General features: G+C 59.0%; 1 protein-coding gene across 1 annotated transcript; it reads left to right on the plus strand.

Moving 5' to 3' along the window:
• Window positions 1-1,738: 1,738 nt before the first annotated feature.
• LHX3 (LIM homeobox 3) lies at window positions 1,739-7,914 on the plus strand (the record flags this gene model as incomplete). Its single annotated transcript, XM_084298848.1, has 6 exons — window positions 1,739-1,808; window positions 4,446-4,617; window positions 5,142-5,344; window positions 5,542-5,693; window positions 5,790-5,961; window positions 7,496-7,914. The coding sequence occupies 6 exons, from the start codon at window positions 1,739-1,741 to the stop codon at window positions 7,912-7,914; spliced, it is 1,188 nt and encodes a 395-aa protein (XP_084154974.1).
• Window positions 7,915-11,471: the final 3,557 nt, after the last annotated feature.

The following is an 11,471-nucleotide window of genomic DNA, read 5'->3' on the forward strand; positions in this document are numbered from 1 at the left end:
GACTAAAAATCCACTTATAAAACCGAGCTTAAAAGAGACTGCGTGGGTCATCGCCTGCCCCCCTCATCCGCCCCCAGGAGCTTTTTGTGGCTGTGGGGGGTGTCGGGGAGCCCCAGTGCAGCCGGTGCCAGTGATGCCCGGTTGGACTCACTGCCATACCCAGCACTACTGGGGCACGGTACCAGCGATGCTCCACCAGCTCCACCCCTTCCCTGGCTGCAGTCCATCCTGGTGTGCCAGGGTACTTTATTTGGGGCCCCCAAATCCTGTTCCCCAAAACGTCTCCATGCTTTATCTTCCAACCTTATGGGACTGAGCTGTCCCCCGGGCTGGGATGTGTCCCCTGGCCACACAGGTATCACTCTCCACAGCTCTGCACCACGCAGGAGCTGCAGGAGGGGAGTGGGTGGAAGGGATCCTGGCCCCCCGGGATGCCCGGGGACGGTGCGGGGCCGACGCGGGCCCTGCTCCCCGGCTGTCCCCACCGCCGGGCGAAAGTCCCCGTGCTGCCCTCCGGCAGGAACATATGTGTGCTCAGAGGCTCCCTGCCCCTAAGCTGCTTTTATTAATTTGTAATCCCCTGCGAGCAGGAGGTAAAGGGATTCGGGGGATTAGCGGGCTCATAGTAACAACCACAATTATCAGCTCCGGCTGCCTGGGACAAGCAGCGCGCACGCACGCACCCACGGGGCTGCACACGGACACAGACACGCACCCCCTGCATGCACACAAACACACACACACGTGTGTGCACACAAAAACATCCCCTGAATACAGCACAGAACCATCAGGGTTGGAGAAGACCCTAAGATCATCCAAGCACGAGTACAATGGCAGCAGACTCGGGCTCGCAGGGGCGCGCACAGCCGTGTGCAGACACAAACCCGCACACCCCCACGGGTACAGGGGCTGACACACGGCCCTGCACAGCCGAGCACAGCCTGGCACAGACACACGCAGGCTGTGTGTGGACACACGCACACCCACAAGTGCACGCAATTGCGTGTGTGCCCAGCCCTGCGCCGATGTGCACGCACCGTGGCTCTGCACATCTGGAGCCTGCACACGCGTGCACACAGAAATGCACAAATTTCACACACACAAATACCCAGGCACACACAAAAGCGCACACACACAACTCCACGTCCTCCCCATCCTCAATTAACACAATTAACCTCTGCCAGCCGCAGGGCGCTGATCGCCACGGGTCAGACATGCGTCCTCTCCCCGCTCATTAACTAATTAGAGGAGGGGGCCGAACCCCCCAGCACCCCACGGCTGCCGTCGGGGGATGCCGGCGCCGCGGGGACAAACGAAATCCAGGCAGGGGAGCGGCGGGGGGGCTGCCAGCCCTGTGGGGGGGGGCTCCACCCGACGGGGGCTCCCTCGGGCCCCGACTGCAGCCCGGATCCCCCGCGGGGGCTTGGCGGGGGCCTTTTGGCACCTGGGGACGGCTGCTACCGGTGGTGACAGCCTTGAACACGCGTGGGACGTCCCCATTCCCCCCCCCGGTCCCTCCTTCCCTCCCTCCCCGAACTCTTTTGTGATGCTAAAGAGCCCCTCGGTGCACCGCGACCCAGCTGTGCCCGGCCCGACGGCTCGGTGCCGCCCCCGGCCCGCCCCCCCCGGCTCTCCCCGCTCCGCCCCGGGCGGCGGCCAAGCCCCCGGCGCTCCCCGCTCGGCTCCGCGCGGCTCCGCCACAAGCGCGCAGCCCCCGCGCACCTCGGACGGCGCCGCGATGCTGCTGGAGAGGGTCCGAGCCGGCTCGGAGAAGGCAGCGGAGCTCTGCCCCTTCCCGAGGAGCCCAGGTGAGGGGGGGGCCGCGCGGAGCCCCGCGGACACACCGGGAGCCACCGGGAGCCCACGGGATCCCCCGGTTCCGCGCACCCCCGGGGGCACCCACGGGACGCGCTGCGGGGAGCTGGGGCAGCCCCGACGGCACCGAGGGGGCCCAGCTCCGCCGCCTCCGTTTCTTCTGGGCATCCCCGGTGGGTCCCAGCCGCCCCCTCCCCAGGATCCCGTTTTGGTTCCTGGGTTTCCTTCGGTTCATTCCCCGTTGCCGTCGGGTCCGTCCCGGCGGAGCTCAGCGGCCCCGCTCATCGCAGGCGATGCGGCACGAAACGGGGGGGCTCCCTCCCGACCCTTCCTCCCCGGCGGCCGCCACCCCCTGCGCCACCTCCCCCGGCTCCGTCCCCCTCCGGAAAGGCTCCCGGTAATTCCTCCCGGACTCGCGTTTTTCCCCCCGCTTTAACGAACGGCGGAGACGTCGGGGCGGGAGGGAACGGGGCCGAGCTCCCTCGGTGCGAGGGCTTCGAACGAAAGCGGGGAGGGGGCGAAGCGGGGACCGGGACCGGGTCCGGGACGAGGACCGGGACGGTGCCGGAGCCGTCGGGGCAGCGGGAGCGGGGCCGGGCAGCCCGGTAGCCCCCCGCCGTCGGGCCGCAGCCCCCGCTTAGCGCCCGCTCCGCCGCCCCGCGGCCTCCCCGCGGTCTCTGCGCGTTTGGCCCCGCGGGCAGGAGGCGAAAACCGGCGCGGGGCCAACCCCCGGGGGTAGGAACCGACCGCACCGCAGCGCCGGCTCCCCGCGGGATGCGATGCCCGTAAATAGGGCCGGGGGCCGGGGAGGCAACGCCAGGGGCTCGGCGAGGCTCTAGGGGGGCTCGGGGGGTTGTGGGGGGGGGTCTCACCGAGCTGGGGTGCCGGGGCCGGGTGGGTGTCCGTTCGTGCCCCCGGGGTGCGGAGCCGCGCGGTGCTGTTTTCCCTCGGCAAAACCCTCGCTCGGCGGCACAAAACGAAATCCGGGCACCGGTCGGCGCTGAACCCCCCCGGTGCCCCCCTCGGCAGTGCCCCCGAGCCCGGCTCGGCCCCCTGCCCGTCCCCAGCCCCGTCGGGGGGCGGCCCCGCCCGGCTTTCGTTTCCGAGCACCCCGGAGCCGTCGCCGTGCCCAGCCGGGAAGGGGCGGCGGGGAGGGGGTGGGGGGGAAGGGGACAGGGAAAGGGACAGGGACAGGGACGTGCCGCCGGCCCGGGGGGGTTAAATGCGGCTCGCAGCGATGCCCGGCGGCACGGCGAGTACAGCCGGCGGCTGAAAATACCGCGCTGCGACCGCCTCCAGCCCCGGCACCGCGGGGGTGGCAGCGGCCGGGGGTGCTCCAGCGCCGCCGCGGTCCCGGGGGGCTGGGGAGGGTCTGGGGGGTGTAGGGGGGGGGGGCAGCGCCCGGCTCCGAGCCCCGGCCGCGACGGGACGGGCGGCGACTGCGGAGATGCGGAAGATGCGCGGGGGGCTGCGCCCCGCCTGAGTGCGCCGAGCCGCCGGGGGCACCATGCAGCAGCGTAAGGGACGGGGACGGGGACGGGGACGGGGACGGGGACGGGGACGGGGACGGGGACGGGGACGGGGACGGTGACGGTGGCGGTGGCGGTGGCCGTGCCGGTGGCATCCCGGTCTCTCCGGGCAGCTCGGAGCCGGCCGCCGCCGCTGCCCGGATCGGAGCCGTTGCGGGAAATTTTTAGCTCGGGCGATTTTTGCTCTTTTTTAAAATATATATATATATTTTTTTATTTTTATTCGGGCATATTTTGTGCGGGCATTTTTTGCTCGGTCGCGGCCGGGTGTTGCGGGGAGGATTCGGCTGTAAGGACATCTCCCCCACCCCGCTCCTGCCCGGCCGTACCGCTCCGTGCCGTTATCTCCGCGTACGGACCCCCCCCGTGGCCGCCTTTATCTGCATCTGCTCCGGGTGCTCCCCACGGCTGTACCTTTAGCGATGCAGCTCTATTTCTGTACCTCCGTATCTACATTTTACCCACCTGTGCCTAAATATCGATAGCCGTATATTTACGGCGATACCTCTGCACATTTTCATTTTCTATCTACGTATCAGTTCATTTTCATCTCTCTCTACTTCTATCCGTGTCCCTATCTCAGATATTTCTGTATCATCTTTACCGATATCTGCGGGGCGAGGAGACAATCCCGCTGCATTTTATTTTCAGTATAATTTTCGTTATTTTTATAGAAATTTTCTAGCCCACCCCGGCTAGGCTACCCCGCCGTTATTTGCAGGTGAAATTTTGAAGCGTAGGAAAAGAAAAGGAAAAAGAAAAAAAAAAAAGGAAAAGAAAAAAAAAAAAGAAAAGAAAAAAACGGAATAACTGCGAGGAGACTCTCGGGCTTTTCGGCTCGGCCCGGGTTAATTCCTCCCACCCCCCCCCCCGTCACCTCCCTTCTTATTTTCCCCGTCGCCCCCGGGCTCTTCGCAGAGGGAGCTCGGCTCAGGGCCGCTCGCAGGGCGCCGCTCCAACGAAATTGACCGAAAAAGACATTTTTTCGTCCCGGAACCCGGCCGTCCCCAAAGGGGGGAACCCGGGGAGAACCGGGCCGGGGTCGGGAGGGGGGAAACGGGGCCGTGGGGGCGGCGGCTGACGGGGGGCTGCCTCCCGCAGAGATCCCGCTGTGCGCCGGCTGCAACCAGCACATCGTGGACAGGTTCATCCTCAAGGTCCTGGACCGGCACTGGCACAGCAAGTGCCTGAAATGCTCCGACTGCCAGACGCAGCTGGCCGAGAAGTGCTTCAGCCGCGGGGACGGCGTGTACTGCAAGGAGGACTTCTTCAAGTGCGTGGGGCCGGGGGGCAGAACCGAGGGGGCAGAAAACATCGAGGGGGCAGAACCGAGGGGCAGGACCGAAGGGGAGGCACGGCGGGGGAGCCCCGAGGGGTAGGAGCCCCGAGGGGTAGCACCGTGGTGTAGTAGCCCCGAGGGGGCGGTGGGGTAAGTGGAGGGGTAGCCCCGAGGGGTAGGAGCACCGAGGGGTAGTAACCCCGAGGGGTAGCCCCGAGGGGGCGGCACGGCAGGGATAGCCCCGAGGGGTGGCAGCCCCGAGGTGTAGCAGCTCTGAGGGATGGTAGCTCCGAGGTGTAGTAGCCCCGAGGGGTGGTAGCCCCGGGGTGTAGTAGCTCTGAGATGTAGCAGCCCCGAGGTGTAGCATCCCCGAGGGGTAGTATCCCCGAGGTGTAGTATCCCCGAGGGGTAGTAGCCCCGCGGGGAGCAGCCCAGCCTTCGCCGTCCCGTCCTCCCCCCCCTTCCCCAGCCGCCTCCTCCGCTCTCAGCGGCCGCCGCTTGTCCCCCCCCCCGCCCAGGCGCTTCGGGACGAAGTGTGCCGCCTGCCAGCAGGGCATCCCCCCGACCCAGGTGGTGCGGAGGGCTCAGGACTTCGTGTACCACCTGCACTGCTTCGCCTGCATCGTCTGCAAGCGGCAGCTGGCCACCGGCGACGAGTTCTACCTCATGGAGGACAGCAGGCTGGTCTGCAAGGCCGACTACGAGACGGCCAAGCAGAGAGGTACCCCCCCCCCGTCCCTTCCCCTAAAACCCCGGGGGGCTGGGGAGGTCCGGCCAGGGCTCCCCCTGCCCGTCGGGAGCCGCGGGGAGGGAGCGGGGCCAGCGGCCGCTGCCGTCGGGGCAGGGGGTGTGGGGTGAAGCCGGGGGTCCCGGCTTCCCTCGGGGACCCGGCTGCTGATTTCACCCCCCCGTCGGCAGAGGCTGAATCGACGGCCAAGCGGCCCCGCACCACCATCACGGCCAAGCAGCTGGAGACCCTAAAAAACGCCTACAACAACTCGCCCAAGCCGGCGCGCCACGTCCGGGAGCAGCTCTCGTCGGAGACCGGGTTGGACATGCGGGTGGTGCAGGTGAGCCCCCGGGGATTTGGGGGGGGGGACACACCTGGAGGTGGGAAGGGGGGCCCCGTCGGTGCGGAGCGAGCTGCCGGCCTGCCCTGCTCGCAGGTGTGGTTCCAGAACCGTCGGGCCAAGGAGAAGAGGCTGAAGAAGGACGCGGGGAGGCAGCGGTGGGGGCAGTACTTCAGGAACATGAAGCGCTCCCGGGGCGCCTCCAAGTCCGACAAGGACAGCATCCAGGAGGAGGGCCCCGACAGCGACGCCGAGGTCTCCTTCACAGGTCGGTCCCCGACGGGGCTTTGCTGTCTAGTTTCACCTTCCTTTTATTTATCCTGATGGCAATTTTCGGCCGGAATATGTGAAAGCAGGTTCCCCGGGTGGGAGAGGAGGGCTGGGGGGAGAGGTGCTGAGTTCAGGGTCTGCCGTGGTGGGGGAATTGAGGGGTGCAGGACCCGTCCCCATGGGGGCTGCCTCCGGTGTGGGGAGAGCTCCTGGCTGGCGCTGGGGTGTCCAAGCTGCCCCCACACACAGACTTTCCGAGGGGCTCTTAGGAATTCAAATCCCAGAGCCCAGAAGCACCGAGCTGAAGCATCAGTAAAAGCATGTCGATTTTTTAAATCCTTAGAGGCAGTTTTATTCGTGTGGCCACAAGTTTCCAGCTCCCACAGAACCGAGCAGCAGCTGCCCCCCTGCTCTGTGCACAAAGGAGATGGCTTCATGGGGGAGGCTGGGGTTGCAGGGCCCCGTTTTTGGGGCAGACCACACCTGTTTTTGCTCTCACCTAGCCCGGCTGTATCGCTGCAGGAGCAGGATTTGGCCCTGTGCTGGGGGCTGCTGCTGTGCCCAGGGGCCGCATCCTGCACGGCCCCAGCTTGTGCCCAGAGCAGCCCCAGCACCAGAGCGGCTCTGCTGAGGGTTTTTGGGCTGCGTTACTGCAGGGCTGAGCCGTGAGCATCGCTCCCACGAGCCCAGGAGAGAAGCTGAGATGCAAACCTGTGCCCACCCGTCTGTAGGGCACGTGTGTTCCTGCTCACACAGCTCCGTGCTCCAGCTTCTCTTCTGCGTCCCTAAATACTGTTTGATTTTCAAGCCTGTGTATACACACTGCGCACCAGCATCATTAAATATGAATATACTATAAATAATAACTAAAAAACGTTGAACAATTATTGATAGCTTGATGCCAGAAACAGGTTTGTATCCTAGGCAACAGAGCAGCTCTCGCCGTCCGTAAAACCCCTGATGAAAGCAAACAATTTTTGCTGGTAACTTAAAAAATATTTTTCAGAAGTATTCTGAAGTCATACAAATACATTTCATTAGCCTGTTCCTGAGCCAACAAATACTGCTGAGATTTAATAGGTTTTCTTTTTTTTTTTTTTTTTTTCTGGGCAATGGAAAGTTTTTCTCGAGCTGGTGAGAGCTCAGGTAGCTCCTAAAAAAGGCAGCAAAATTCAAGATAAACCTCAAAGCCAAACAGAAATGCAGAAGTGAAAGATCTTGAACTCACGCTGCCCTTCGAAGGATTATTTTTAAATCAGAGTCTTACATTTTAATATGTGCTTTTTGTGCTTTTCGTGCACATCTTTTAGATCCAAAATGTATTAGACATTTGTACTCAGACAAAATAATCCCGTGGCCTTCTACAGAGACCCGTCAGCAAGGACAGGAATAATAAGGAATTACAAGTAGCGAGCGTGGGGCTGCTCAGCTCCATCCATCTCATCCCTTTATACCCAGGGCTTGTGGAGCTGCCGTGCTGCTGCCGGCAGTGCTGGTGCTCTCCCAGTACAACCAGTGCGCTTCCCTTTCAGACGAGCCCTCCATGTCGGAGATGAGCCATTCCAACGGGATTTACAGCAACCTCAGCGAGGCGTCCCCGGCCCTGGGGAGGCAGGCTGGGACCAACGGGAGCTTTGCTCTGGATCACAGCGGCATCCCAGCTCAGGACCAGTACCACGACCTGCGCTCCAACAGCCCCTACGGGATACCCCAGTCACCAGCCTCCTTGCAAGCGCTGCCGGGCCACCAGCCTTTAATCTCCAGCTTGGTTTATCCCGACAACAGCCTGGGCATCATAGGACAAGGCGGACAGGGGGTGCCCCAGCCCATGAGGGTCCTGGCTGGGAACGGACCCAGCTCCGACCTCTCCACCGGCAGCAGCGGGGGGTACCCGGATTTTCCTGCCAGCCCGGCCTCGTGGCTGGACGAAGTCGACCACGCTCAGTTTTGATACAGGATCCAGCACCGTGCAGTGGGAAGGGGAAGGACCCGTCGCTCTCAAACGCCGTCTGCTCCCGGAGAAAAGGCAGGGACAGGCCGTGAGGCGGAGCGGGGCAGGAAGGCGCCGGCACGGCGAGCACTGACGGGCTTTCGGAGGCGGCCCGGCGGTGGGTCAGCAGCGGACGGCGGTCAAAGGGAGACCACGGCATAAGGGACGTCCAAACGAACTGGTCATTGTGTCTTTACTAAACACTGAGACTTGTGCTTTACATTTTTGATAGAAGGTATTTTGCTTTCTGTTGTCAGTGCATTCTCCAAAGCGAGGACTTGCTCCGTCACCCATCCACGCCGAAAACCTTTTTAAGAGAAAATAAAGTCCTCATCCACAGTAAAAGGTGTGACAATGTCTATATTTCTATAGGAGAAATGTTGATAGTGAATCACTTCAGAAACCCATGGTAGAAAACCTCTCTGTTCTTCCAGCAGATTTTTTAAAAGCGCACCGATGCGGTATGTTTTGTTTTATTTCCAATTTACGTTCACTTTTCTAAAATGAAATGTTCTTTAATATGCCAATCGCTGATCAGCAACTCTTCTCCTTTGTAAAGTGAAGCTCATTTGTTAACTCTGCTTCTCATCTTTTTAATTTGTAGATTCCTAGTTTAATTCTTCCAGATAAGCATTAAACTGCGAATAGCTGTATTTATTACCAAATAACTACACTTTTATCACGAGGGCAAGAGGTGTTTTTTCTTGGCCCGGGAACACCAGTGGCTCTGGGTTGTGAATTTCATGTTTTTCTTTAAAATCCCTTTGCAAGAGTTTTACTGCAAAGCGTCTCAGACTCGTCCTGATGTCTTGTTGCCAAATTCCTTCCCAGGAGGGCTCTGGGCAGGGGCCGGTGGCTCCGTTTCAGCTGCTCCTCATCGTGGAGAGCGCTCGCCTCCCTGGTGGCACTTCTCTGTCTGAGGCATTTGTGTCATCCCACAGATACGGCACGAGCCGACTGTGAGGAAGGGCAAGGCATTATGTATATTGTTACCTGTAAAAATGGTTGAATTTACTGTAGATGATGTGAACGTCCCGTGTCTTTTATTTATATTCTCGCTTTCTCTCTGATGATCAAATACTTCAAGACTACAAATAAATTTGTCAGCTAAGCTTTAAATAGTCTTCTGCTAAATTCACATCAAAAGCATCAACAGAGGTAAATACCACACCTGGAAATAAAAGGAAAAGCCCCCAAAACTTGAGGCTCTGATCCACCAAAGTGTCAAAGCGCACTCTTCCCAGCAATACAGCAGCAATCCCACTGATATAAAAATATTTTGATGAACAGAAACAAAAAATGTTGGTTTTAGAGGCTGGCAGCCCATGGGAGATCCAAACAGCATTGCCCAGTGCAAGCACAGACCCTGATCATTTTTGGTGGTCATGATTATTTTCAGCATTCATTGCAAAGTTAGAAATACGTAAGGCAGAAAGTTGTGGTGACAAAGCAAGAGCAATTACCAGAGCCTGGTGTTGTACGACTGTGAACTGGAAGCTGTGCACAGGGAACAGTGTAACATATATTGAAATATTTCAAAGAGAAATCAAGGAAAAAAAACAAAACACTACGGAATTAAGTTTGGCCAAACATACACATTCCCTGTGTGCGTACACACGCATGAGAGGTGCGTGCACGCATGCGTCTTCATATACGAATGCCTCCAGTCACACAGCTCGGAGCAGAGGGAAGCTCTTTACTGAAGTCTGATTTAAGAAGCAGGTGGGAGATATTTTTTAAAGCACGTGGGCTTCCAGCCTCTCCCTGCCCCAGGAAGCTGGGGCACATTTGTGAGCAGCTCCGAGCGCTCACAGCCCAGGCGGCTCTGCAGGGGGCAGCCGGGCAGGGAAGCGCTGCGCTGTGCCCAGGGTTTGTGCCCAGGGTTTGTGCCCCTTCCCTTAGCCTGCAGGAGCGGATGCAAAATATAGACAGCCAGCAGTGCTGTGCAAGCGTCTCCCCTTACACACATCACATCCGAGAAGCAGCACGTCCAGCCTGTGCTCGCTGTGTGCTGTCAGCAGCCTGCTGGGGCTGAGCTGTGACCCCCGCGATGCCCACGGCTGCTGCTGCTGCAGGGAGAGCTGCCAGCACACAGCTCCTGGGGGTTTGCTGCCACCGGGACTGGGGCTAAAGCACCCAAAGCACAACATATTTGGGCGCAGAATTCACTCTTTTTGCACGAGACGCAGTCCAAGGGCTATGGGGAGGCAGGGAGAAACCCCACAGTGCAGCACTTTGTGGCTGCTGGTGTGAAACTCCTCGTGCCTCAGCTCCCAGGGGAAATCTCAGGTGGGTGATGCTGAAATCAGCCTCTGCCAGGCCTGAGGCTGGAGCTGGGCTCAGCAGCAGGGCTCGGGAGCTGCTCTCTGCCTGCACCAGCACCAGGGAGGGACAGGACAACTGTTGCTGCTAGCTCGGGGCCACATTGCAGGGACGTTTCTTACTGAACCATAAGAAGTAACCAGAAATTTATGGGATTTTAAAAATCAGATGACAAAGCTTCGCCCAAGAAGAAAAGAGTTCTTGTTGTCAATAATTTTTTATTATTTTTTTTTTCCTTTTCTATGTCTCTGATGTAGAAACACCCCGTCCAAATCAGGCTAATTGTTTTGCATTGAGACATTTGGCACTTAAAGTATAAATAATAATTTCCTAGAAAAGACTGCCTTTGAAGAGAAGAAAACAAGAGCAGAAAGACAGAAATGTAGTCTAATTCAGGCTGATGATGCTGTTATAAAACCACTGTCTAGAGACTGTAGTTATCAAACAACTATTCTGTAGATTTTTTTTTCCTGGTTTCCCCCACAGCAAACACCCGACACTGTTCCCATCACTTGGGGAATTGCCTGGGGATGCCTGGATTTGAGAAAGGAAGAAATGCAAATTTCCCCCTGCTCCTTTGTGCTTTGCTGCATGGCAGAAGGGGCTGGAAGGTCCTGATGTTTGTGGTTGCCTGCACGCAGAGAGGAGCTCCCCGACCACCCCATCCCATTCTGTCCCATCCTGTCCCATAATGTCCTGTCCCGTCCCATCCCACAGGAGTCGGGGGTTGCTCTCCTTCCAGGGCTGAGGCCCAGGGGTGACATTAATATAAATGCTTTCCTCCTGTTAAAAAGAAAACCAATTTGGAAGAAGCAAATAAAACTAACAGCATGCAACTGACTGACAGCTTGTAAAGCCCAGGCGGAATTAGGAAGAGGGGCTTTGCACTGCTCGGTTTGCAGGGGGGGCTTTATAACCTCTGGTTCGTGTGAGTGCATGACAGGAGGTAAGGCTTTTTGTGCTCTCCAGGAGGAAAATCTAATATACGAATCTTTTCTTTCTGAACAGCAATTTCACATTTCATGAGTCCTTGTGCCCTGAGCTCGTGTTCCCTGCAGATGCAAGAAATGTTTAGGTTTCATGCCAAGCAGCAGAAATAACTAATTTTTTCTTGTCCTGATTCCCTGTGACAGGCAGACCTCTCAGGCCAGGCGAGAGCCCCGCCACCCTTTTGTTTGAGTTTTTTTCAGTTTCCA

This window comes from Netta rufina (genome assembly GCF_964035555.1).
Source record: "Netta rufina genome assembly, chromosome: 20".
Classification (NCBI taxonomy): Eukaryota; Metazoa; Chordata; class Aves; order Anseriformes; family Anatidae; genus Netta; species Netta rufina.